At 48.5% G+C, this 27997-nt stretch overlaps 1 protein-coding gene across 2 annotated transcripts; it reads left to right on the top strand.

Annotated features, from left to right (window-relative positions):
• The first annotated feature begins 7 nt into the window (after positions 1–7).
• Positions 8–27997, top strand: EDEM3 (ER degradation enhancing alpha-mannosidase like protein 3). Of its 2 annotated transcripts, XM_071564673.1 has the most exons (21): positions 8–294; positions 1866–1911; positions 6475–6575; positions 8386–8425; positions 8874–8986; positions 9598–9751; positions 10216–10350; positions 12062–12167; positions 12685–12782; positions 13998–14123; positions 14783–14866; positions 15952–16035; positions 16538–16662; positions 17094–17259; positions 19410–19564; positions 20309–20462; positions 20941–21135; positions 21875–22040; positions 22448–22633; positions 23429–23476; positions 24092–27997. In XM_071564673.1, the coding sequence occupies exons 1-21, from the start codon at positions 131–133 to the stop codon at positions 24496–24498; spliced, it is 2853 nt and encodes a 950-aa protein (XP_071420774.1). In that variant the 5' UTR covers positions 8–130; the 3' UTR covers positions 24499–27997. The 2 variants fall into 2 exon arrangements, with proteins under 2 accessions (XP_071420774.1, XP_071420775.1); XM_071564674.1 differs by lacking the exon at positions 23429–23476.

Here is a 27997-nt window from a genome sequence, read left to right as displayed (position 1 = left end):
CCCCGGGCCGGGCCGGGCCCTTCCGGGAGCGGCGGCAGCGGCCGAGCCATGGCGGAGGCGGCGGGGCCTGCGGGACCCAGCGCAGCCAGCGCAGCCGCGGGCCCGGCCCGGCAGTAGCGGCCCCGCCGCCATGGGCCCCAGCGCGGCTCTGCCGCGCGGTCGCGCCGGGGAGCACGGGCCCCGCTGGAGGAGGCCCTGGAGGCTGCTGGCCCTCGGGCTGCTGTCCGCGTCCTCCGTGCTGGCGGCCGCCCCGGGCGTCGGGGCCATGAGCAGGGAGGAGAAGCGGCGGCTGGGGTGAGCGGGGCCGGGCCGGGCGGGGACTGACACGGGGCCGGGCGGGGCGGGCGCGGAGCTCCCGGTCGCGGCCCCTGTGCCTGCCCTGGCCCCGGGCACGGAGCGGGGCCGGACCCGCTGGGACCCCCGCGGACCCCCGAGCGCTGTGCGCGGAGCGGGCCCGGCCTGGGCTGCCCCCCGGGGGTCCCTGGCACCGGGGCAAAGCCATCCGAGGCAGCGTCACCCGCGCCCGGCCGGGTCAGCCCCGGCCGAGCCCCTGAGAGAACGGGACGGAGCCATGAAACACCGAGTGTTTACGTGGGCCGGCCCGGCTCCTGTCCGGGAGTTGAGCTGCCTCGGTGCCCTGTCCGTGTGCGCGGAGGGACCTGTGCTCCTCCAGGACAGTTTTGTGCTTGAAGGGCAAAGGTTACAGCGTAGGTGGGAATATATTTCCCTGCGTGAAGTGGAATTTTTAAAAGAAATTAAACACCTTACTGTGGTACTGGCACAGTTGCATCATCCCCTTCCCATCCCCTGGTCCGTGGCAGAGAATAATGATGCAGAAAGTCTGCTGGAGAAACACTCTGGAGGCTCTGGTGGTTCTCAGTGATGGATGGAATCATTCAGGTTGGAAAAGGCCTCCAAGATCATCCAGTCCAAACGTCAGAAATAAGCTGATGTTTAACTCCAGTGTTTAGAGTTGCTGCAGTTTCCCATCTTGTGTTCTCAAGGTACTTTGTGTGTACAATCTGTCGTGGTTTTAATTCATGTGGCTACACAAGGGGTTTGAATTCCTTTCCTTGATTGGTTCTAAAGTTTTTGCATTGCTATCTTTGCAAAGTATCATCTGCTGCCCCAGGTCGTGTCCTGCCATGGTTTGTGTTTGAGGGCACCCAGCTGGGTCACTTCTGAATGAGTATTTGTTTATTTCTGTGTGTTTATTTGATGACAGGATCGTGTGGGTCACAGAAAATGCCCAGTAAGTGTTGGCAGCTCTGTGTGCTCAGTTCCTCTGGGCTTTGTCTGCCCTGGAAGAAGAGGCACCACCCTCTGCCCTTTTGATGAGTTCGTGCACTTGAGGAGTTAAAGCTGCTTCTCATTTCCAAGTCATTGCACTAAGTTGGATCTTTGCAGTGCAATTGTGGGTTCCTGGCTGTGTTATGGTTGGTGTTATCAGCAGAGGTGGGAGTTGTGTTGATGGATGGAAGGAGCACCTCTGTTCTTGCAGGGCCCCTGACAAGGCAGCTGGAATGGCTGGGGCAGTGCTGGCTCTCAGAACACAACCTGGGTTTGGGGTTTTATCTGTATTGGCTCTGCTCTCCTTGGCTGCTCTTCAAACACATGAGACAAATGTAACCAGAAGGGTTTTCTTTGGTGTTTGCTTGCCAGGAAGTCCCCAGATATTTAATTCCATGGTAGGTGAAGTCTTTGCAGTGAACAGAAGTGGTGGAGTTAGGAAGGATCAGTGCACTGTGTTTGATTCACCTGAGTGTGTTGGTGCAGGACCTGCTGCTGACATTTGTACACTGAAGTGAGATCCATCTGGCCATGGGGACACAGACCACTAATGCTCTTGCTGTTTTCTTTTTTAGAAACCAAGTGCTTGAAATGTTTGATCATGCCTATAGCAATTACATGGTGAGTAAAATCCTTGTCTGAGGGTTTTCAGGGGAGCTGTGGCTGACCTGGGAGAGAAACCAACCCCCAGGACATGACACTGTAGGGACATATCTGGGAGGGAGAGGGCAAAACAAAAGCTAAAATAAATAACAGCACCTGCACAGCCTTTAAAGACGTGACCAGATGTTCCTTTCAGGAGGGCTGTGTGTGGTCACCTGGACTTGCCTGTGGGTAACTGCCCTGATCTGTGCCTGATCTTTCTCTAACCAGTTTATCTGATGTTGCCAACAGTTTTCATCTTCAGTAAAGTATTTGGTTTGAGATTCCAGACTCCTTAAACTACTGGGAACAGGTAGTTTGGGAAGAGCTGTCTGTAGTCATCAGGTCCTGGAGAACTAATTGATCCTGCTTGTTTTGTAGTAAAAATGACCTGTAGTATTTCCTGAGGGGTCAGCCATGTCAGGTGCAGTTTGGTGACTCTTTGGCCAGCAGTTTGCAGAGCAGAAGGGCTCTGGTGCCACCCCGGGGCATCACAGGCTGCTCTGAGGCTGGGAGTGCCCCGTGACCCAAGTCCTGCCCCCTGGGGTTTCCTTGGGCATGGCCTGTGCCCCTCTGTGCACCCCGGGGTGGCCCTGGGAGCCTTTCCAGCCCACCTGGGGAGGGTCAGCTGGGGCAGATCAGCTTAGAAACAAAGACCTGCCCATGTGAGGGTCAGTCTCTGTCCCGTGTGTGCTGCACTTCCCAGGGGAAGGGGTACCTGGGCCTCTGGTAACAGAAAAGCTGCATCTTTGCTGCCTTCAGTGCCACTCCTGCACTCTGTGGGTGCTGCAGAAACCCCTCTCTGAGGCTGCAGCAGTTCCTGCAGCACAGCCCTCTGTCCTGCAGCCTCTGTGCACGTGGCCCAGTTTGTGCCCTGGTTCCACACCTCGGTGTGTAACAGCAGCTCAGAGCTGGAGAGGGCCAGGTCACACAGGAGAGATCCAGGCTCTGGAATGGTCCCTTGTCATCATTGGCTCTGAGCTTTGGGCACCTCCAGCACTTTAACAAACATTCTTTTTGGTGATAACTTGGAACTGGTTACCTGGCACCTGATTCCATGAAAACCCCTTGGCTTGGGTTTCCCTGAGGGCAAACTCAAGTTCTTGGCAAACATGGATGAAACACCCCTGGCTCTGTGTTCTGCTGTTCACTGTGTGATAAGGAGGCAGCTGGGGCAGTCTGGCTGCACCTGAGGCAGGAGAGTTCAGGCTGGAAAAGGAGGAGAACCTCAGCTCTCCTGGGACGTTCAGCCCCACAGGGATGTGTGTTTGCCACGTCTGCTGGAGCACAAAACAAACAGGGAAATGGGACTGTTTGTTTAAAGCTGAAGGAAAGATCAGGGTGTCAGACTTGATTCCGACAGCCAGAGAATGAAGGGCTTTTGAAAGAGCCACCTGGAGAGTGTTGGGGTTTCTGTTCCTATTCATGCAGATTTTAGACAGGTGTGTTTAGAAGACTGAAAATCCGTGTTTGCTTGCAAGAGAAACTCCCTTAACTTTCTTGGGGTTTAGTCATTAGCAGAAGCTTGGAGTAAAATGCTGCTGCTTTTTCCCAGTCCTTCAACAATATTTGTAACAATCAGGATGTTTTTCTTCTTGGTTGTCAGAAAGAACATGTGAAAATGTTCATGGGACAACTTGGGGAAATCACTTGATCCAGTGACCCTTCTCTGCTCCAGGCAGAGAATAAGGGAACTTTTATTTTTTAAAATACGTCTAGTTCCTTATGATTTTGTAAAACTAACAGTCCATTTCTCTGGAATTTTTACAACCTCCTGTCCCCACAACTTCAGCCTGAGGTTTGACTTTGCTGTGTACTTCTTTACTCTGTTTGTCTGAGTACTTTGTGGGGATATTCAGGAACTTCTGAGCCCTGTTGAAATGATCTGGATTCTGGTTTTTGTAGTTGCACTTGAGGAGAACAAAGAGTTGTGCAAAGCCCAGAACACTCAGGGGGGTGGGACACAGGGAAACAAACCATCACTTTCAAAAGGAGTTGCTGCAAGAGCTGTTTGTTTATAGAGGAATGTTCCTTTTTTTCTCTTCATTTCATGTTTGAATATAGATTATTTTTGTACCATATATTTAGAAGTACTTTGAATGTGTTTACTTGCAGTTTCAGTGCAGTAATTGAAGTTTTTTATGTTGGTTCTCCACTAAAATTCGAACTGGAGAGCTCAGTTTGCTGATGAAACCAAGGGAGAAGCTCCATCCCAGATTTGCAACGGAGAGGAAGTCTCCTGCATGTTTGTGGAATTAGATGGATTGAAGACTCATCTTTGTCACTGTCACTTTTACACTGGTTATATCAGTGCCAGTTCTGTTTGTAACAGGCTTGAGTTCATTGCACTGTTTTGGTGAATGTTACTGGGGTTTATGCCTTATGTAATAATTTACTTATTTATTGTTTTAGCTTCTGTGGTCTCACACCTGTCACTGAGTGTCACCCTGAGCCACTTTATGCTCATTTGGAAGTGTTTGAAGTGCCTTTTAAGTCTCAATCCTCCCTGAAATACCAGATGTGCATCAGCTTTAGGTTTTGAACTCCCTTGGGAGGTGTCACTTCTGCCCAGGAACCATCACAGAAGTGTCACATGTGCCTCATTACAGGGGGACACCATTAACTCTTCTCATTAGTTGTTCCAAACTTCCCTGGGAGGTCAGACAGGGAAGGTCCTGTTGTTCTCTTCCCATTTAACCATTCCCAGCCACCCAGCAGGGAAGGCCCTGGGGGTCCAGGTGGGCAGCAGGTTGTCCGTGGGCCAGCAGAGGAATTCTGGGCTGCATCAGGAGGACATTGGAGAGGTCAGGGGGGCGGCCCTGCCCCTCTGGTGAGGCCACAGGAGGGACGAGGTGAGCAGAGCCACTGGGGGCCCTCAAGCTGCAGGGCCTGGAGCGTCTCCTGTCGGGAGAGGCTGGGAGAGGCTTGGCAAGAGAATGTGCTGGGGGTCTTGGGAATTCAAGAAGGGCAGTGTCAGGGTGGCAGATCCAGGCTCTTCTCAGCCATGCTCAGGGGAAACGGGCACAAACTGAAACGTGGGAGGTTCCCTCAACATCAGGAAACACTTTTTCGGTGTGAAGGTGCCCAAGTCCTGGCACAGGATGTCCAGAGAGGTTACTGGGGACACTCACAAGTTGTTTGGGCACGGGCCTGGGGCAGTGGGTGTGGGTGGAGGGCTTGGACAGGATGAACCCTCATGGTCCCCTCCCACCTCTGAGGCTGTGCTTGCCGTGCAGTTTCCCGAAGTGCAGCATCACTGGGGCCCCTGTGCCAGTCCCTGCCAGGCTGGGGGGCTCCTGTGCCCGTGTCACTGTGCCCATGTGACTGTCCCCTGCCCCGTTGGTGCTGCTGTGCCCTATGACTGTCCCCTGTTCTGCTGGTGCCCCTGTGCCCTGTGACTGTGTGACTGTCCCCTGCCCTGTTGGTGCTGCTGTGCCCTATGACTGTCCCCTGTTCTGCTGGTGCCCTTGTGCTCTGTGACTGTGCCCGTGTGACTGTGCCCTGCCCCGTTGGTGCTGCTGTGCCCGTGTGACTGTCCTGGCCCTGTTGGTGTCCCTGTTCCCGTGTGACTGTGCCCTGCCCTGTTGGTGCTGCTGTGCCCGTGTGACTGTGCCCTGCCCCGTTGGTGCTGCTGTGCCCGTGTGACTGTCCTGGCCCTTTTGGTGTCCCTGTGCCCGTGTGACTGTCCCCTGTTCTGTTGGTGTCCCTGTGCCCGTGTGACTGTCCCCTGTTCTGCTGGTGCCCTTGTGCTCTGTGACTGTGCCCGTGTGACTGTGCCCTGCCCCGTTGGTGCTGCTGTGCCCGTGTGACTGTGCCCTGCCCCGTTGGTGCTGCTGTGCCCGTGTGACTGTCCTGGCCCTGTTGGTGTCCCTGTGCCCGTGTGACTGTCCTGGCCCTGTTGGTGTCCCTGTGCCCGTGTGACTGTCCTGGCCCTGTTGGTGTCCCTGTGCCCGTGTGACTGTGCCCTGCCCCGTTGGTGCTGCTGTGCCCGTGTGACTGTCCTGGCCCTGTTGGTGCTGCTGTGCCCTGTGACTGTCCCCTGTTCTGTTGGTGTCCCTGTGCCCGTGTGACTGTCCCCTGTTCTGTTGGTGTCCCTGTGCCCGTGTGACTGTGCCCGTGTGACTGTGCCCTGCCCCGTTGGTGCTGCTGTGCCCTGTGACTGTGCCCTGCCCCGTTGGTGCCCCTGTGCCCGTGTGACTGTGCCCGTGTGACTGTGCCCTGCCCCGTTGGTGCTGCTGTGCCCTGTGACTGTCCCGTGCCCCGTTGGTGCTGCTGTGCCCGTGACTGTCCTGGCCCTGTTTGTGCCCCTGTGCCTGTGACTGTGCCCGTGACTGCCCTGCCCTGTGCCTGTCCTGGCCCTGTTGGTGCCCCTGTGCCCGTGACTGTGCCCGTGACTGCCCTGCCCTGTGCCTGTCCTGGCCCTGTTGGTGCCCCTGTGCCCGTGACTGTGCCCGTGACTGCCCTGCCCTGTGCCTGTCCTGGCCCTGTTGGTGCCCCTGTGCCCGTGACTGTGCCCGTGACTGCCCTGCCCTGTGCCCACAGGAACACGCCTATCCTGCCGACGAGCTGATGCCGCTGACGTGCCGCGGGCGAGTGCGGGGCCAGGAGCCGAGCCGAGGGGACGTGGATGATGCCCTGGGAAAGTCAGTGCTGGGAATGCTTCCTGCCTCCTGCAAACACCTGCTCTGAGGGCAATTCCCAGCCCAGAACGTTGTTTGTTCAGTGCACATGGCCAGAAACTCACACTTGTTAAGAAAGACTTTGGTTGTTTCCTCCCATGAGGTGAAATGATGGGAAATGAGAACTGACTGAGAGTTGGGTTCCATGGCCTGGTGGGTCCCTTCCAACTCAGCACATTCTGTCATTCTGGGATCAAGTTTTGGTTTTAACCCAAGTATTCCAAGTATTTTCCATAGGAAAGCCTTCCAAATGTGAGCTGACATTCATGATGCTGGGAATAGAGGTTATTGGGGTTAATGATCAGCTGAACAGTTACCTGTGGTGCTGGCCTTACAAGGGAGATCTAAAATGCCTTTTTTTAAAGTAGAAAGTTCTCTGAAAACAAATAGTCATCTGATTAAGGTGTGTATGGTGGCCTGAGGCCTTTGCCAAAGTATAACACATTATATACTTCATTAACATTAATACTTCATATTCTTTCTTTTATGGTAACTTACAATGGATCTGATCCTTTGGCCAGAGAAAAGTAGATTTAAGGACTTTTTCTCCATGTTACATGGAACAATCAAAGACAAAGGTGACTAACTCTAAATGTCTTTCAATTGATGCCTTTGTCTATCTGCAGTTTGTAGGGAAAATACTTAATTACAAATAGCTGCTGGTTTTATTTATTGCTGTCACTGCTCAGGGTTCCTGAGCAGAAAAGGATTAACCAGAGCTGATGTCTTTGTCTTAAGTACAACTTCTGGTTGTCTCAGTGACATTGAGCATGTGATTTTTGTCAGGGGAAGCAGTTCCTTAGTCCAGAGATCTCCATATAAATCTTGAGAGATGAAAAACAATTGTCAAGGAAATGATAGTCATGTGTTGCCTCCAGGGTCTCAGACACTGGGCACCTCAGTTCCTGGTGCTTACTCCTTAGCTGGCAGTTTTAACTGGTGCCAAAATTGTCAGTTTTAGTATCATCATGTACTGTGAATTCTATTTTATGTGTGGTGCCTGTTTTTTAACATACAGAGTAGTTGGGAAGTAGATACATTTCAGTTATAGATCGAATTGCTGGGGTAGGGGAAAGGTTCACTCAGCCTGGGATGCACCAGAACAGCCCTGGAGAAAATCTGTGCACAGGCCAAACCTTTTTGTGCTGTTCCTCTCTGAAGGATCTGACTTGATGTTCTCTTGTTGTGGACGAATCACAGAATCCCAGAGTGGTTTGGGTTGGAAGGACCTTAAAGCCCATCCAGTGCCATGGGCAGGGACACCTCCCACCAGCCCTGCCTTGGACACTGCTAAAGTAGCTCTTTGTTTTTATAGTTCTTTATTTTGGAGTAAATGATGTAGTTCTTTGTTTCAAGCTGCCACTTGCTACTGTTGGGGCAGTTTCTGGTAGGAGAAATTTAGTTTGGATGTCTTGGTTTGATCTCAGTGTTCTTCCCTTTTTGAAAAACAAAGTAAAGCAGAGGTTGGAGGAAAACTTCAAACCATTTTACTGGGTTGCTTACTAGGTTTGATTTGAGGCTATTAATAAAAGTTAAATTTGCTCACAGGAAGTTAGAAAGCTTTGCAGTAAGTGAAGGTGACTTGACTTCTTTCACTCACCTCCTGCTCTGAAGTGAAGTCTTTGGATATGAAACACATTGTGTACAACTGAATTTTTACAGCTGGTGGTCTGTGAGAATTTAATTTCTTCCATGGTATTGGCTACTGTTAAAATTTACCTCATTTTGGCACATCCAGGTCTGTAATAGCTCTGGTTTCAATTTTCTTTTGTAGGTTTTCACTGACCTTGATTGATACCTTGGACACTCTTGTGGTAAGTTTAATCTGTTGATAAACTCTGATAAAACCAAAAGGTTAAAAAAGGTTGTCTTCTGATACTGAGACTTATTTTTAGGTTTCTTGATCATTGATCTCTGGCTCTGTCTGAAGTGACTGTTGTGTGTAAGAACTTTCAAGTGCTTGGAGTTGGTTGTAGGAGGAAAACTACAACAGTTCCTTCAAATTTCATTCATACTTTCTTATCTTGCTTTTGGGGGCTCTGACTTCCCAAAAAAGTGTGTGATTTTGGTTCCCATTTTATAGCCTAAAGGAACACGCAGTTATTGGTGGCACCTCTTAATGCCACTGATTAACTTATGGCTTTAAATGTTATGCACATGTCTGTGGATGAACTTGTGTGCACTGAAATGTACTGCCTATAAATAGGCTGTGACTGCACTGGCTGTGCTGGAACCTCACACCTGCTCCCATTTGTATTCCAGGTGTTAAATAAAACCAAAGAGTTTGAAGAGGCTGTAAAAAAGGTTATAAAGGATGTTAATTTAGATAACGACATCGTTGTGTCTGTCTTTGAAACCAACATAAGAGTCCTCGGGTGAGTAACTGCTGTTTTCAGGAGCCTTACAGAGGTGGGGCTTATGTAAATAGCCCTTCCTGTGCAGTTCCACCTAATTTCAAAAAGTTGTGCCTTTCCCAGTTTGCCTGAGAGGGTTTAAAATGCAAGGCAGGACTCACTGCAGTGGCTCTGGATCCAACTGATCCTGCAGGAGCAGCTTTGCTGATGGAGAAACATTGTGCTTGCTGAGCCAGCAGTGCTTTTCCGTAATGGAAACAGCCTTACAAATGACTGAATACTTGATTTAACAGGTTTCAGTAGTTACTCCAGGGTGGAAGGGACCTCTGGTGCTCAGTGCAGGATCAGAACAAGTGACTTTAGGCTATTTCACGGAGTCTTAGTGGGGTTGGTTGTTATTCCTGACAAATATTGCTGAATCAATGACTCCTCTAGAGTTCAGGACTGATAAACAATGAAAGTGGCTTCCCAGCTCCTGGCAGCTCACCTTGATTGTCCTGGGAATTGCATCAGCAGCCTGAAAACTGGGGCTGTGGGAATGTGGTATGGACATGGTCCTCCCAGCGGCAGAGATGTGGCATTGCTGCTCAGATGAACAGACCTTTGAGATGGGCTCGTTTTTCTTGTCTCAGGGGTCTCCTGGGTGGGCACTCGGTGGCCCTCATGCTGAAGGACAAAGGGGACCACATGCAGTGGTACAATGGGGAGCTCCTGCACATGGCCAAGGAACTGGGCTACAAGCTCCTGCCTGCCTTCAACACCACCAGTGGGCTCCCTTACCCCAGGGTGAGTTCTCGGGGCTCTGGAGGGCAGGGTTGCCTCTGGGATCAAGACTTCTGGTTTTCATCTCTGTTTCCAAAATCATTTTTGTATTTACAAAGTGGCCAGAAAATCAAAAGCTGAGGAGTTAGAGGTGTTCTCTGGAGCCAGGAGTGGTGAGGCACTTACAGAGCTTAATTCCCTGGAGCACTTGTGATGTTCTGACCTGCTGATTTGCTGGTAAATAAATGGCTGGCCTTAGATTTCCAGGGGATATTCTCTTGAGAACCAGGCAACAGGTTTGGGAGGGTTGAGTATTTTGGTGCTCCTGGATAATTTTCTGTGCATTTGAGTTGCCAGTAGGTGGTAAGTGAAGCAGAATTGGAAGGAGCTGTGTGTTCTTTTTCCCCCTTGTCTTTAGAAGAAGGTGCAGATTGCTGTACAATCACAAGAGTGTAAAAACAAAGATGATAATCTCTACTTTTCTCCAGGTTAACTTAAAATTTGGTGTAAGACACCCAGAAGCACGAACAGGAACAGAAACTGATACCTGTACAGCTTGTGCTGGTACCTTGATCCTGGAGTTTGCAGCTTTAAGCAGATTCACAGGCACAGCTATATTTGAGGTTTGCTTTCCATTATATCTTATTTTTTGGATTAGGTGTTCATTAGTGTGTTACACTGAGTTCATGAAATGTATGTCTGCTCTGCACAAAACATTTGTGTGTGTTCACATTTGTTGTGTTTGTGGGGTTTCTTCTAAGGTTTGTTTTTTAAATCATTGTTTAAATCACAGGAAATAATTTTGGTTGGCAGTAGTTACAACAGTACACAAGTAAACAAGGTAAATACACTGCAGAATAGTTTAAGAGTAATGATTGCATAGTTTGGGGGGTAAAGGCATCAGGATTAGTGAGAGGAGAAATGAGATGCTTTGTCTTTGACATAAATCAAGCCCACACTTGTTCAGTGTGACTGAACATGTGCCAGACCTACCCCAAGGGTGTTATCAGCAGAAAGGTAAATGAAAATGTTTGCAGGTACCTGATACAACCTCCATCTGATAACAAGAAAAGGTGGTTTCCAGATGAGATTTGTTTACAGCTTTCACGATGTGCCTGGGATTTCATTTCTCCTCATGGATCCTGGTGGAGGCAAAACTGGGCCCCCTAAAATCCCATGGATGTGTTTGCTGTCATTTTAACTGAGTGGATGTTAAATTGAAGTTAATGTTGAGCATAAAAAGAATGTGTTTAACTCGTCCATATTAATGTGTCTCACTGTTCACATTAAAGAACAGGGACTGATGTTCCACCTCGAGGTGTCTGAAAGAACAGGGACTTGGATGCTGAGGATGTTGAATTTAATAATATTTTAATGAGGTTGCAGCATCCCATTATAATTTTAGAGTAGGAATCCCATGCAGAAGGATGTTGGAGTTGTGTGTTGGCAAACAGTTGTGGAGCACCACTATTTGTGATCAGCAGCTGTGAAATGTGGGCTGAGTGTGGTACTCGATAAGAAACTTTCCCTCCTTTGCATCTTGTGCTGGTTTAAAGGGAAACCAGCAGGAGAAAGGAGCCCAACACAAAAGAGATTATAAGGCAGAGTTACAATTCAATAACAATATCACAATAAACACAATGGCACAAAGAGAAATTGGGTTTAACCCACAAACCCAGCAGTACAACCCAGCCCCCTGGGGCACAAACACAGTGGGGTTTGGTGGCCCCTGTGCTGAGCCCCACGTGGTTCCCCCAAGTCCAAAGGAAAAAGAAGGGAAAAACCTGTTGGTGCAGATGATGTCACAGTCTGGTGGAGAGTGGTGGTCTCCTCCTGTCCAGGTTCTGCTCCTCCTCTGGATCCAATGAGTGGTCCCAGAAGTCCCCAAACCCCCAGATTCTCTCCCCTCAGATGCAGGTGGGAGCCCCCAGTCCCTCCCCCAGGGCAGGGAGTTCCACACTGGGGGATCTGACTCTGGGAGTCAGGGGGGATTTTGGAATCGTTGCTGGCCCATGAGCAGAGCTGAGCCCTCAGGTGGGTGTGGAGGTGCCAAGGAGTCCCTGCAGGGCAGTTCTCCCAGCTCCTCTGCCAGGCTTCTTTCCCAGCCAGCTCCCAGCCTGAGGGCTCAGGTGTGCCCTGGGCAGCTGCTGCCAGTGGGCCACTGGGAACAGTTGCTGGGCAATGGCCCAGAGGGTTTAGAATGCAGAGCTTTGGTCACACCCACACAGTGATAAACTGGTCCCACCTGCTGAACTGGGACACCTCTGGATTTCAGTGGACAGAAGAACAGGCTGTTAGCTGTGTTTCTCTCCTTTCCTTGGGTTTTTGTTGCAGGAGTATGCCAGGAAGGCCCTGGATTTCATCTGGGAGAAGAGGCAGCGCAGCAGCAACCTGGTGGGAGTGACCATCAACATCCACACCGGAGACTGGGTGCGCAAAGGTGGGTGCCAGGGGTGCCCAGGGGGCTGTGGGGCAGCAGGGACATCCCCAGCACACTCCCTGGGCTGTGGGGAAGCAGCAGTGGGGCAGCCAGGCAGGGGGACAGCACTGACCTGCTGCACCAAAGCCTGGCTGTGCTGGGAGGGTGTCCTGGTGGACAAGGTGCTCCCTGACTGGCTGTGATAACTGAGGGGGGAATGCCGTGGGTTAAACTTGCAGAGGTTTTCCTGCATATACCTGGGAAAAATTATAAATAGGGCTGGAGAAGTGGTTTCCTCTGAGGTGAGTGAACCAACTGGCTGCAATGCATGTCTGTCCCTGTTACTGTGCACTGGGACTGCACAGCCTTTGGCTTAGACACACAGTGTTGTGTCTCTGCATCCAGCTGGGCCTTAACTCTGGTGATGGAAGGCTGTTCCTTGTACTGGAAAAGCCTTTCAAATCCAAATGGAAAATAGGGAAAAGACACGTATACCTACTGAAAGTAAAAGCACCTTTTCATTTCCTCCTGTTTCTAGATAGTGGAGTTGGAGCAGGAATAGATTCATACTATGAATATTTATTAAAAGCCTATGTCTTGCTTGGAGATGACAGTTTCCTGGAGAGATTCAACACGGTACGTTAACACCCTGCTCAGGTTTGGGCCTCCTGGGAGCCAGATTGCAGGTGGGTTGTGTGACCTGAGCAGTCTGTGCAGAGATCCTGAGCAGAACTGGTGTCACTTCTGCTGTGTTCAATGCCAGCTCTTTTTACTGACAGCTTTTGCTAATCTTGGGTGATTAGCTGTCACCTGAGCAGTTATTTTAACCCCATGGAATAAAAATCAGACTCTTCCAGACCTTTCTCTGTGTTTCCAGTTCTGAAGCTGTAGTTCAGGATCACCTTGGAGAGTGTAGTGCTGCAAATGTCTGTAAAATGGTGTAACAGGCCATTGTTACAAGCCAGGCTGCAACTTCTGTCCTGGAGCACCAAAAAAGATCTGAAAAACAAAGCCAGGCCTTGCTTTGCACTGCACATCCCTTGGCCCAGGGATACATTTCATTTTAAAAACACACTTGGATTGCTGAATTCATATCCTTGCTATGCACTGTCAGCATCATTATCCCTTCAGCTGAAAATAGCCACATCCATTGCAAACATTGGAGATTGTAAATGATCCTGTATCATGATTTTACAGTAAAATTGGGGTCCTTCAGTGGCTAAAGGCCTGTTGTATCATTTCAGGTGCAGTGTTTGTCTCATGTTCCTGGCATGCTGCCACATTATATTCTCCTGGCATTACATCTTGTTTCCTTTCAGTTTATCTCATGTGCTCATGGCTGCACCTTCAGAAAACCAGAAGGGCATTTTCCTTGGGTAGCATAAGATTGGAAGCCAGCAAGGTGGCCTGGGAGCTTTTAAAGTAGGTTTTAAAGTCCTGAACCATCAAGTCCAGCTGCTTTGTTGGGAGTTTTTACCTCCTTTTCCTCCTGAGGTCAGATTGGTTTAGAATTCTCTTGCCCAGAGAAAGCAATTTCAGCTTTGTTCAGTGTGTGCTTAAAAATTCAGCCAAAACCCAAATGTCTGAGCTGTGATAGTTCTTGGATTCTCCCATGGCTGCTGCTGCTGCTTGTGTGTGTGTGCATTGCTTGGGAAACGTGGTACATTTTGCATGTGTAACACTGTGGAGGTTTTCAGTGTTCACCCTTTTTAGTTTGAAAGAAGTTCCAATGTCCTAATGATTGGGAATGTAGTACTGGTTCTTCACTGACATAAAATGCCAGTCTGGTGATCTGCATGTTTTGGGAGCCCCATGACTGATCCCAGCTCCTGCTTTCCCTGTGCTTGGCAGCACTACGATGCCATAATGAGGTACATCAGCCAACCCCCTCTGCTCCTGGATGTTCATATCCACAAGCCAATGCTGAATGCCAGGACCTGGATGGATTCCCTGCTGGCTTTCTTCCCTGGGCTGCAGGTGAGGCCTCCAACCCTTGGGCAGGGGTTTAATGACTTCAGGGCAAGTTTAGCAATTTGATATTCAGATATGCTGAGTGAGGATCTCTGGAAGTGTCCAAGGCCAGGCTGGACAGGACTTGGAGCACCCTGGGATGGTGGGAGGTGTCCCTGCCCATGGCAGGGGTGGCACTGGATGGGCTTTAAGGTCCCTTCCAACCCAAACCTTGCTGTGATTCCATGATTTCTGTACTCACTCCTCCTGACACTTCACTGCTGTGATGCTTTTCTGGCCATACATCAAGAAAAGTATGTCCATATAATTTGTTTCTTTCTTCCAGTCATGAAAACACTCAAATGAAGCTGCTTTTCACAGTCTAGTGACAGACTTTCTAGTTTGGTTTTTTTGCATCCTTAAAACAAACTAAATCTGATTTCCACGTCAGGGCTCTGTAAGTGACAGGGATCTTTGTTCTGCACAGGCAATAATCTTAAAGAGTTCACTGATTTTGCTGAAAAAGCTCTTATGGAATCTGTGACTTCGCTGAAAGGGAGTAATAATTAACTGTAATTATGGAGTATGTAGTGATTGCTCTGTGGCTTTACACAGTGAGTGTGCTCAACTTTGAGTGTTATTTCTGTGCTTGGTGAATGATGGTTCATTTTATTCCTTAATTTCAGGTGTTGAAGGGTGATATCAGACCTGCAATTGAAACTCATGAGATGCTCTATCAGGTTATAAAAAAGCATAACTTCCTTCCAGAGGTAAGACTGTAGTTTTTGGGTTGTGTAAACTGATTTTTATCTCAATTTGAGCAAACCCAGCAGGTGGATGTGTTATTAAAATCAAAGGCTGGTTTCCACAGCATTCTTTTGTGCTTTGCAGTGCTGTGTTCTGGATGTGGAATATTTCCCCTGCAGTTATGCTGGGATTGCCACGATAATGGGAAGCTGCTCAGACTTTGTAGTTCAGTTTTTCAGAACTGACCTTGGCTCGTTTCATGATGCAAAACTTGTATAATCACATGTGGTAGTGTCTGCTTGGTGAGAAAATAGTGTTAATGCTAAAGGTCACAGTCACCTTTATTAACCCAAGGAGAGAACCTAAAGACTGAATTGTTCTGAATGTTCTGCAATTTTGCATCATGTCCTTGAAAGTCAGCACACAAACTCACTGCAGCTGCTGCAAGGCTTTGAGCAAGTGAGTTCTGCACAGAAAAGCTTGTGCTGGAGTGTCTGTCAGCTGTGATCACCCAGAATGTCTGAAAAGGCTTCTGACTGCAGGTTTAATTTTGACTTTCCTCTGGTGTAAGCTTATTTCTGCTAGAGAACATTTTAATTAACATCACATTCACTTTATGTGGTTATTGAGACCAAAGAATGCTTTCTAAGCACTAGAATGATTTTATTTTTTTAATGCTTTTAAATTTGTAGAATTTGGCTTCTTATGGCTTTTTTGGGTTGCTTTTTTGGTGTTTCATACTTATGGAGAAAAGTTTGGAAGGTCAGTGAGTTGTGTTTAAGCCAATAGACCATCCCCTTGGGAAAAGCTGTAGCTTCAACTTTTGTGTGTGGTGAGTGTGTGACAGAAGTGGCTCTTCCCAGTGTGTATTGAGTGAATACACAGAGTTTTAGACTTGTGGGCTGTGGGGTTGATTTAGAAACAGCTGTTTGTCCCTCTGTCAGTTTGAAGTGACACTTCAGTGCACTGGATGTCAGGTGGCAGGGAAATGCAAAGCTTGGGTAACACAGGATTAAGAATAAATACACAGGTAACACAGGACTCACAATAAAGCTGGGGTTGGTTTGCATTCCTGCATTTATTTTTGTCTGTCCTTTTGCATCCTCAGGCATTCACAACAGACTTCAGAGTTCACTGGGCTCAGCATCCTCTGAGGCCTGAATTTGCTGAAAGCACCTACTTCTTGTACAAGGTACAGTCACGTTCACTCCTTGGGCTTTTGGTCACTTCTTCTAGTACCTAGAATTCTTTTGCTGTTTTATTTCACTATAGAATTGAGTAGCACATCTCCAGCTTATTTTATGTCCTGGAACCAGTTCTGTAGAGAACCAAGATGAAAGTATTGATTATCAAAAATGTCTTTCCAAGGAGCTTTGTTTTATATCACTAGCATGGGAAACAAAGCTGCCAAGTGGCAAAGAACCATCTGTAAGGATATTTAGGAGGGCCGATCTCTTTGAAAGAGTCTTGGAGACTCAGAGCAGGAGCCGTTTGTGCTTCCCAGAGAACAAAGTGCTGCTCGTGCTGTGAGTGTCACAGACTCGGAGCAGGGGCCGTTTGTGCTTCCCAGAGAACAAAGTGCTGCTCGTGCTGTGAGTGTCGCAGACTCGGAGCAGGGGCCGTTTGTGCTTGTGCTGTGAGTGCCAGTGTCCCTCTGTGCCCGGTGCTGATCTGTGCCCGCTTTCCCCCTGCAGGCCACTGGAGACCCCTACTACCTGGAGGTGGGCAGGACCCTCATCGAGAACCTGAACAAGTACGCCCGGGTGCCCTGCGGCTTCGCGGCCATGAAGGACGTTCGCACGGGCAGCCACGAGGACAGGTCAGGGTTCCACCCGGCCCCTGCATGTCGGGACACACACAGAGGCAAATTCCCTCTGCACAGGATTGAGTTACTTGCTGTCTGTCTTCAGTTTGGTAACCAAGCCTTCAATTCCCCATTTGTCTTAGTCTGGGAGCTGTTCCCATAGTTTTGTAGTATTTTTAGTTTAATGTTTCATTTGTCTCAGAGCAATAGGTGAGTGGCTTTCAAACAAAATATACTTCAAGTCTGGAAGTTTTTCAGGGGATTTATTTGGTTTTTCTGTAATTCTGTTTTGTAGTGAACATGTTGAATCATTTCCCTCCAAAGAGAGTTTCTTCCAAGTGGAAGGAATGCTAATGGAATTGTGTTCAGTAATAAGGAGTATTGTTTTACTGATGTTTCAGAAATAAGGAGGTATCCCTAAAGGACATGCCCTTTTTTCCCCCTAGAATGGACTCCTTCTTTCTGGCAGAGATGTTTAAATACCTTTACCTGCTGTTTGCTGACAAAGAAGACATGATTTTCGACATTGAGGATTACATCTTCACTACAGAAGCTCATCTGTTGCCACTCTGGCTCTCCACTACAAACCAAACCATCTCCAAAAAAAATACAGTATGTAACACCTCAAACCTAAAGCAGTTGGTGGTGCTTTGAGTCAGTTCCTTTTTCTTTCTTTGAGGGGAAATGCAATTAAAATCAGGAGACAGCCCAATCTGAGCAGTGCACCGGTGGGACACGTTGTTTAGTGTGCAGGATTTCATCATGTTACCAGTGCCAGGCTCAAGAGTGTGGATAATGTTGCTGTGAGTGGATTCTGCACTGCTGAACCTTGAGGAAAAAGCCATGGAATATTAGCAAGACTTAAACCAAAAATAATCCCCACCTCTATAGCTTTGAAAATAACACTCGAGGATGTTTTTATCTCTATTTTCTACAGTTTTTTCTAAAGCATTTACAGTAATATGCCCCAATTTTGTTGTCTGTTTTACTACATGAAACCTTGGCAAGTTTTGAAAGGGTTTTTGAGACCGCTTCAAAGTTATTTTGACATTATTTATAAGTTTTGATATATTTCATTGCTTTAATCCACATAACAGGCATCTCCTGGGTAAATGTGAGTGTGCTTATGAGTTTGTAAGTTCTGGACCTTCCAGAATAACCTGTGCCAGTACAGCAGTGCCAGGAAGCACCAGGAATGCCCATCTTTCCTGGCTGTGTGGTCAGCAAGTTGGCATCACTTATCCTTAAGGCAAGAGCACTACTGGCAAGCAGGAGAAATGCATGAGGAGGTGGAACTGGAGTGTCTGAGATACCAAGGACATAAATTCCCTTGTTTGTGCCTCTATTTTTAACCTTTACTAAGAGTTTTACAGTATGTTGTGTGTCAAGCCATGTGTCCTGGAGAAATCTCATAATTGAGTGCAAATCACCCTGTTTGATGGACTTTAGCATTAGTTAATTACTTGATCTTTATGTCAAACATTTTAAATATATTTAATGAGTTGGTTTTTGCTGTTCCTCTAGGGTGGAAATCCTGAAATGTTTTTTCCATGAGAAATTATTTTAAGTTTTGCAAATGGAGGCTGGGTTTTTTTCAACCATGCAAGAAGTTTTCTGAAGGGTCTGAAAGAGAATTTCATGTCATTTTTGTTCCCAGTGTAAGAATTTGCTGCTTCTGAGACAGGCAGGGTCCCCACAGCTGGTGCTGTGTGAGGTGCTGCCCTGACTTGGGTCCTTCTGAGAAGCACAGATGTTAATAAAAATCCAGTAAAGAAGGGAAATTGTTCAAATACAGTTTTCTTAAGCACTTCAAGTTGTTAATAAGCATAATACAAGTAGGGAAAATGCATTGAAAATGGTGTCACTCTTCTATGGAATTTTATCTGAACGAATGGAATGTGTAAATCCTCCTTAACATAAACACAGTGCTGTTAACACAAACTGTGTGTGAGGTGGTTGTAGCATCAACCCAACATCCTGTTTGTGTTTGTTCTCATCAACAGGAAAGGTCATGTCTTACTGTTCCTGCAGACCAGCAGCCCTTTAGGTCTTGGGTTTTAGGGAGCCTTGAAATACTTGATTTTTAATTAGCTAATATGTTGCAACCAGGAGGGGTGGGTTGGTTTTTTTTTCAAATTAATTTCCATGGGTGAGGGAATGAACTTACTGGTGATCTCTTACCAGTTGCAAAGCTCAGGACAGGCTAAATGTGGCTCCAAAGCACCAGGACATTTTCCATGTGGTGTCACATGTTACAAACCAGCAATCTGGGACCTTTGCCAGCTTTCCTGGAGAGAGGAACTGTTTGATTTATATAGAGGTTCAGACTTGCAAGTCTGTGTGGCTCCTGAGGAGCAGAATCTTTTGTTCATTTGAAAAGAGGGGGCATTTTTGGTGGCCCAAGGCAGAAGTGAGCCCAGGCCCACAGCTGGTCACTGGTGCAAGGGCAACGTCAAAGGAAACCACAACCACTCCCTCAGCTGGCCAGCACAGAAAAGTACAGGGGCATGAGCAGGCTTGACAAGTCCTGTCTGCCAGCAGAGGATCAGCTGTTTCTGCAATAAAAACACCCAGGAACTGTATATAAATTACAAATTGTATTATTCTCCAGAAAGGGGCTGTAGTGCTCTGGTTCCCCTCGCTGCTCTCAGCTGCTGCATGGCCTGAGCACACATCACTGCCAGGAGGTCTGTCTGTTGATTTGAAGCATAGAAATAAGTTGATATGACCTGCATTTTATGAGTGTGTCCCTTTCCTTGCAGAGCACAGAGTACACAGAGCTGGATGACAGCAACTTTGACTGGACCTGCCCCAACACCCAGATCCTTTTCCCCAACGACCCCATGTTTGCTCAGAGCATCCGGGAGCCTCTGAAAAACGTGGTGGACAAGAGCTGTCCCAGGGGCATCTCCAGAGCGTGAGCTGAGTGTTCTCTGGCTTTGGGAGCACAGCAGGGAGTGGGGAAGGGGCTGCCAGGATGGCAGAGGGCACTGCAGCTTGGGCTGTTGAGCTTGCAGGCCCTTGGGTGGATTCCTAATTACAGGAAAAAGCAGTTGGTTCCTCTGGCATCATCAAGGTTCATTTCCAGCAGGAATTAGCAAGTCTTTCAAAGCAGAAGGAGCTTAATGAGCCACATACCTGGGCTGCAATTCCCACTTGGAGTATTACAGGAAGCATGTCTGTCTGGTTTGTAAAAGTAATGTCTGTATTCTCTTGGACAGTTCTGCAGCTCTTTTGCAGTAACCAAGTCCTGCTGCCACATGTATCCACCCCTGTCCTGAGGAATTCAGGGCAGTGTCAGGCTGAGGAGGTTTGTCTTTCTGACCACCTCTTTGATTTTTACACTTGATGAGTCAAACTGAGGAGCATCTGTATGAGAAAAACTGCTTTTAGTCTTACAATAATGCAGACTTCTTAGAAATGCAAGAGAGCATGTGGCAGCTTTGTTATCAGTATTGGGAGGGGGTTTGCACTATGAAATTATTGATAATATTGACAACTTTTTCAAAAAGATAGCTTGACTGAGAAATGGAATTCTACTGAAGTTTGTGCTCAGTAACCCTCCAAAGAATTCTAATCTTGTGGCGTAGGAATAACATGAGAGTTCTGTTTCAAGAATAACCTCATTTTTCAAGCTTTGATCTCTGCTATCTCTTGGCAGAGAGGAGAGTTTGGGGAGTGGACCAAAACCACCGTTGAGAGCCAGAGATTTCATGGCCAGTAATCCTGAGCACCTGGAGATCCTGAAGAAGATGGGGGTCAGCCTGATCCACCTGAAGGATGGCCGAGTGCAGCTGGTGCAGCACGCGGTGCAGGTGAGGCCTGACAGCTTCTCTGCTTCACACAGGGCAGCAAAGTCCTGCTGGCAGTGCTGTCTGACACCTGGAGCCTGGGGAGGCACAGCCAGGCTCTGGCAGGAGGCTCAGGAGCTGCATGTGCAGCTGTTATTTAGCAGGCTGATGCGTGTTCATATTTTACCTCAGCAAGACTTTTAACCAACCTTGTGTTAAGCTGGATGGAGGTGCTGCTGTTAAAGTGATGGAGCTAACACATCTCTGCAAACACTGCCTTCAGTGGGAGACACTTCCAGTTCTTCTGTGTATTTGTGTGTTTTCAGGCTTCTTGGGTGGTTCAGGTGCTAAAGCTCCTTTGAAATGATGAGTGAGTGGCACAGCATCCCCTCTGTCTGTGAGCATCTCTGTAGCACTGGTGTCAGCTGACATCACCTCAGTTCCTTTCCCCCAAGTCTCTCCAACCTTCCAGTGAAGTGATCCCTGGCTGTTCCCTCCACAGGCAGCAAGCTCCCTGGATGCTGAGGATGGGCTGAGGTTCATGCAGGAGATGATTGAGCTGTCCAGCCAGCAGCAGAAGGAGCAGCAGCTGCCCCCCCGGGCCGTGCAGATCGTGTCCCACCCCTTCTTTGGCAGGGTGGTCCTCACTGCTGGGCCAGCACAGTTTGGCATGGACCTGTCCCAGCACAAAGCAGGGGTATGGAACATCTGGATGGGATCTGTTCCCTGCTTTCTCTTCCTTTCCTTACTGCATCATTTTACAGTGCTGGAAGTATTTCAGGGCAGCCAGGTAGAGGGGATCAATTAATTACTGCTCTTACAATTACAGTCCCCAGCAGTGACAGTCATTTAGGTGAGTGGGTCATCAGTCTGTGCTCTGCCCCTGAGTTATCAGTCATGGTTTAGGATGTGAAATGCTTACACAGGATGTTTGGAACAACTTTATCCAACCTGCAGTGCATGGCTAAGGAGGGTTGACTTAAGGGGAGGTTTTCCTCCCGTGTCAGCCATGAGTTGCAGAGGCCCTTTTAGAGCTGAATTAAGCTGTTCTTATGCAAGAATTTCTAAAAGGCTGTGTCTGGAGGGAAGAAAATACCCCAGAGGCAACATGTTCCCTTTTGGAAGCAGTAGGGAAACCTGATGGTTTGGGGCAATTTGCAGCTCCAGAGAAGAGTTTTCCAGACAAGCAGTTCACAGAAGGAAAAATGAGACAACACTGCACAGGTGTAGCCAAAATACACCGAGAATGGGAATCAGGTGTTCACTCAGGCACTCTTTGCTGCTTGGAACTCCAGTTTCAGGGTACAGATTGCCTGCACTGACAGAAGACAACACTAAATGCAGTAGATGAACTGAAGAAACAAAAATATATAGGAATCTTTTACAAGCTTAAGCCTACTGCTCTAATTCTCTTTATTTTTGTTTTTCCCAAACAGACAAGAGGATTTGTTGCAACCATTAAGCCATATAATGGGTGCTCAGAGATCACTAATCCTGAGGCAGTGAAAGAGAAAATTGCTCTGATGCAGAGAGGCCAATGTATGTTTGCTGAAAAAGCACGGAACATCCAGAAAGCTGGAGCTATAGGAGGCATTGTTATTGGTAAATAAACTTCTAAATTTGACCTCATTGTACAGATTTGGAGATGGAGGAGAATTGTGAAGCTGAGGGGCCAGTCCTCCAGCACAGAAGTTGTGCTTTCAGAAGATGAGGTGTTTGGGGTTTGGCTCTGCAGAAAAGTGCAGCAAAACAAACTGGGGTGGGGGATTGTCACTGGTTTTGCAGGTTAAAAGCTGTTGTTTTAAGGATCACGGAGTGCTGTCAGTACTAACTGCTGAGGAAAAGTGGGGATACAAATGCCAAGTGGGAAAGAAAGCAAGTGCACAGTGTGGGGTGTTGTTTTGCACAAGCAGTGTTGTGCCTGTGCCCCTGAAAGGGAAGGGGCTCCAGCTCTGCCAGGGCTCTGATCCCATGGGAACTTCGCCTGTCCTTTTGTGTGCCCTGGCCAGATGACAACGAGGGCAGCAGCAGTGACACAGCCCCTCTCTTCCAAATGGCTGGGGATGGCAAGAACACAGATGACATCACCATTCCCATGCTCTTCCTCTTCAACAAGGAAGGGAACATCATCCTGGATGCAATCCGGGAGTACGAGGCTGTGGAGGTGCTCCTGTCTGACAAAGCCAAAGACAGAGGTAAGGTCTTGGTGGGCATTTGTGTGCCTTCAGCTGCCATTTGGGCCCTGGCACAGTGGCAGAGGTGCCACAGGAACTGCCCCTGCTGCCCAAGTGCCACAGTTTGCAGTTTGACACTGGGATTAGTTCTTCATTACAAAAGCCATTACCTGGGGTGGATCATCACCCACTGCCCCCACAAGGGAACACCCAGAAATGCTGTCACTTTGAGGAGAAAAATGCAGCCTTTGGGGTTCCTTCTGAGTCCTTTCTGTCCTCACCTGCTTTGAAGCAGCATCAGAACAGTAGGAGTGTTTGCAGTGCCCTGCACTGAAATCCCTCTGCCTTGCCAGACTCCCCAGTGACATTCCCTGGACCCAAAAGGAGAGAGAGAAGTGCTAGGGCTGTTTTGCCTGTGTAAGGAGAAGTGGTTCTCATGAGAAATAAGGCTGCTGACCTCATGTCTTTGTGTAAGACAAGAAAATTGCAAGCTAATGCATTCCCAGTTGCACTGTTTGACTATGGCAGCAAATGCCAGATTTTCCTCCTGTGGGCCTTCCTCATGGCACTGCTGTGCCCAGGCAGGGGAGGGAAGAACAAGTATCTAGAAAATCAGGGACAGCATTTCTCTCCTGCACATTTGCAAAGGTGATAATGCCAAAATCCAGTGTTGTTTCTTCCCAGCTTACAAATGCCTCCTGTTTGTAACTGTGCTTAAGGGCTCTAATAAAATGCTCAATGCAAGGTAGCTCTGCCTTTGAGACACTGTAATCCATCTCTGCTTCTTCCCCCTTGTGCTTCCCTTGGGAATCCCAGCCACAATCTTTAAAGGTAAAATGATTCCAAACTACATTATTGATAGCAGTAAGTATCCCAGGGCAAAAATGGCATTAATGCAGTTAAGTTGCCTCCAAGTCCTGCAATATCAGTGTCCTGTACTGTGGTCATAAAGATCAAACTCCAGAGGAATCTCTGGCTACACTGGGCATCTGGAGAGCTGAACAGGCACTGGGGACACTGGGGGTGCTTTGGGTTGGGGGGTGAGGAGGGAGGCTCAGCCCTTGGCTCTCCTGAGTTCACAGGTCAGCAAGCTGATAAAACTGCCCAGCTCTTCCTTGTGGGCTCCTGGTGGGTCTGTGAGTGCTTTGAAAGGCAGGATTAAGTTCAGAGCACACAGTGGGTGTTTGTTAAGGCTGAAGGAGGGTAACTGGCACTGACCCACAAGTCACTCCTGGTTTGAGGACCAAAATGAGCCTCACTATATTGTTTTCCTTCATTTAAAATGTGCTTAAAAGTCTTCCCTCCCCTCTCTTTGTAAAAGTGTGTTCCTTAGTACCATTACACTTTCGTATCACTGGAAAGTCTACACTTTCTTGAAGAAATAAGGCCAAGGGAAGTGGCTTTGCTTTTGAAATACATAATAAAATGCTACATTCCTACAGTTGTGTTAACTTTTATTTTTTTCCTTCCCTCCTAAAGACTTGGAAATGGAGAATATGGACCAGAAATTATCTGAAAACGATTCCCAGAAACAGAATTTAGAGGAAACCACTGCAGGAGGATCTCGGGACGTTGGTGCAGCTGGTGAGGAGCCCGAGGAAGGAGCAGAGAGCTCTGCTGTCACTGAGCCTGGTTCTTCCTCTGCTGCAGCTGCAGCCAGTGCCAGTGTTCCCCCCTCCAGCCAGGATTCCCATGGCACAGAGGAGAGCAGTGCTCCAGAGCCAGCATGTCCACCAGGGGACAACCAGCCTCAGGAACAACAGGCTGAGACAGAGCCCAATTCCAAAGCTAACTGGGATAATAAAGGCCAGCCCATGGAGTCCATATTAGCAGACTGGAATGAAGATATAGAAGCATTTGAAATGATGGAAAAGGATGAGCTATGACTTGTAATAATAACTTATTTGCTAATAAACAAATGGAGACCTCTTTGGGTAGAAGTGAGGCCCTGATATCCAAGACAACATATTCAGTATTGTGATGAGCAACCAGGTGTCCCCTGGGAAGCAGCACAGAAATCCCACTGGTTCCTTCTCCCTGGCCACAGATGGGGATGTGCAATCAAAGCCTTTGGTGGCCCCATGGCTGGTGCTGCAGCCCAGGGGCTCCACTGCCCTCCCTGAGCTGAATCCTTTGTGGGAGCAGCAGGGGAAGCTGGAGACAGTTGTGTCTTTAGGCACAGCTGGAAACAGTTGGATTTTGTGCTGCCATGTCCTCCTCAGGCACAGCAGTGTTGCTCCTCAGCCCTTCCTCCTTCCAGCTGGAGAGATGGTCCCCACCACAGGCAGTGTGAACAGGTTCCCACAGGGGTGCCAAGCCATGGGGGCCACCAGGAGAAGGTGGGGAAGGTCATGGTTGAGGTTGAGGTAAAGTGGACAAGGCAGGTGTTGTGTTGAAGAACTCACATCTACCCTCAGATAGGGAATTTAAAGGCAAAGGACACAGAGCTAAAGCAGCTGGAACAAACCCACCCTTTTTTTACAAGTTTGACTTCTAACAGCTTGACCTTGTTGTCCTTTTTCTATGCACCTTGTGTGTGTGAGGTGTTTGAGGCTGTGCCAGTGCCAGCAGCTTTGCTGTTGGCCCCACAGCTCAGAGCCCAGGGTGGCACTCAGGGCTCTGCAGTTTGTCACAGCTGAGCCCTCATTTGTTATCCCCATGGTCAAAAAGGGTGTAAGAAAAAAGGGGGAAGTTTAAAACAACGTAAAAGAGACATTTTGACTGTGTCCAAAGAAACTGCCAAAACTGAAGGAAGTTGATTGATAGAAACTGCTTTTAGTGAATTGTGGTTTAAGGGATTGTTTTCTATTAGAGACTAAACACTGCCTGTGCTGCACCAGGCTGCAAAGGAAGGGTGATGGTCAGCATTGCAATGGAATAAATAGAGGAGAGCCCCTTTCTGAATGGCACCTTTGGTTTAGCTGGTGAAGTGACATGTGCTGAATATGCAACTGTTAATTAGCACAGCCAGACTGTCTGTACTGATCCTCCTGTGCAGTGAGCAGAGCAATCCCAGGAATGCTGGATCCATGGATCCAGGCCACACTTGCTTTCCAGAGTCTCCAAACACACAGGCACCTTTGGAGAGTCCATCCAAGTACCATCCATAACTTCAGATCTCTAAGGCAGGAGGGAATTGAGAAGGAATAGTGAGTAAGTGGCCTTTGAAATTTTAAATGTAGTTCTAATTCCTTTGCACAAATAACTGTCTGGAGATTTGGACTGGTGAGCAGGACTTGGAGCAGTTGGGCTTTTTCAGTTGGGAATGGTTTTATTTGTGGTTTTAGTTTCTCCATGTGAAGCATTTGACCATGGGAGCCCAGGCTGGGTCCCTGGCAGTGCTCCTGGAGCCCTGGCAGTGCCCCTGGTTCTCTAGCAGTGCCCCTGGTTCCCTGGAGCCTGGCAGTGCCCCTGGTGCCCTGGTAGTGCCCCTGGTTCCCTGGAGCCTGGCAGTGCCCCTGGAGCCCTGGCAGTGCCCCTGGTTCTCTAGCAGTGCCCCTGGTGCCCTGGCAGTGCCCCTGGTTCCCTGGAGCCTGGCAGTGCCCCTGGAGCCCTGGAGCCTGGCAGTGCCCCTGGAGCCCTGGAGCCTGGCAGTGCCCCTGGTGCCCTGGCAGTGCCCCTGGTTCCCTGGAGCCCTGGCAGTGCCCCTGGAGCCCTGGCAGTGCCCCTGGAGCCCTGGAGGCTGGCAGTGCCCCTGGAGCCCTGGTAGTGCCCCTGGTTCCCTGGAGCCCTGGCAGTGCCCCTGGAGCCCTGGCAGTGCCCCTGGAGCCCTGGAGCCTGGCAGTGCCCCTGGAGCCCTGGCAGTGCCCCTGGAGCCCTGGAGCCCTGGCAGTGCCCCTGGAGCCCTGGCAGTGCCCCTGGTTCCCTGGAGCCCTGGCAGTGCCCCTGGAGCCCTGGCAGTGCCCCTGGTTCCCTGGAGCCCTGGCAGTGCCCCTGGAGCCCTGGCAGTGCCCCTGGAGCCCTGGAGGCTGGCAGTGCCCCTGGAGCCCTGGCAGTGCCCAGGCTCAGAGGGCCTGACAGGAACAAACCCATCAGGTGCAGCTCAAACGTCTTCCTCAGAGAATTCCTTTGGTCTGTCAGTGCTCAGTGCCACAGAGGAGCATTTCTGTTCCCATGCTCATGGACATCCTCTTCATTCTTGGGAGCTCTGCTGGTGACAATAGTTATTTTTCTATCTTAGAGGCCTCTGGTCAATACAGCAGCTCAAGGTTTTATTTTTTACTTGCAGATGTAGGTGTAGATGTCAAACTTGTTGAAAATACTGTCTTTGCTTGCCATCACCAGCTCAGTTTTATTGACCTGCTTTCTCCAGACCTCTTGTTCCAGCAGCAGGTGTTGCCTTTGAAGGGTTTGTGAGTGACCCCAGAACTCCACATGGGTGTGGTGCAGCACTTTGGGGGTGACCTACCTCAGCCACTGCTGCCTCCTCCCTTGGGCTGGTTCCTTGTTTCAGTTAGTTCTGCTTTCCCTGGGGAACCATCAGGAGAGCCATAGCTTTGTTTACACAACTGCAGCAGGTAAGGTGGACCTTTTGGGAAAGGGCATGAAACTGGGGAAGAGTTTTATTCAGGTTATTTTCACTTTGTGTTTCCTTATAAGGACATAGACTTTAGTTCAACCTGTTCATATCATCCTGGAAAGAATTAATCATAAAAAAGCAAAAAGAATGTATTGATCCAAAAAAGAACCAAACCACAAAAGCTTTGGGAAGAGGAGCAGGTGTTGTTCCCAGATTTTTCCAAGTGTGCTCCCCTCACATGGAATGTTGCTGGGGCATCGTCCACCAGCAATCCTTGTGTATCCATTGGACATCTGTTTGTGTGGGATTGGACACTGAAGAATTCAGGAATCACAGCTGGAACCAGCACTTATTCCATGCCATGTAATTCAGACCAGCCAGTTAATTTCTCATTTGATCTTAAAGGAATCTTAATTGTTTACATTTATTGTTTCTTAATGAAGTTTCAGAATGAGCCCAGCTTTGGTTCTTCTCCTGCCACTTGACCTGAGGAGGCACCAGAAGTGTGTTGAGAGGTTAAAACAGGACATCTTATGCAACAGGCATCAGTCAGAGCATAGAAAACAAACCATTCTGTGAATGAAATATTGTATGTTCAGATTTTATAAGATTTTGGGTTGGTTTTTTTAAGCCAGCCCAATTTACAGCCCTCTATTTTCTTAGGAAAGATGTCTAATAACAGGTGCTGTAACACTGTTGTTGGGTTTTACTCTCTGGTGATAAGTGTATACAATATTTCTAAGGGCCAACTATGTACTGTGATGTAAAAGTCTGGGCTAAAATGTACATAATCCATGTACATAATTGTGTACTTGATTATAACTGCTGATTGTAAAGATTTAATAAAATGTAAATATTCTGGTCAG

This window comes from Pithys albifrons, chromosome 10, assembly GCF_047495875.1.
Source record: "Pithys albifrons albifrons isolate INPA30051 chromosome 10, PitAlb_v1, whole genome shotgun sequence".
NCBI classification, from domain to species: Eukaryota; Metazoa; Chordata; class Aves; order Passeriformes; family Thamnophilidae; genus Pithys; species Pithys albifrons.
Note: the sequence above shows the minus strand (reverse complement) of the source record. Positions and strands in the feature narration are given on the sequence as shown.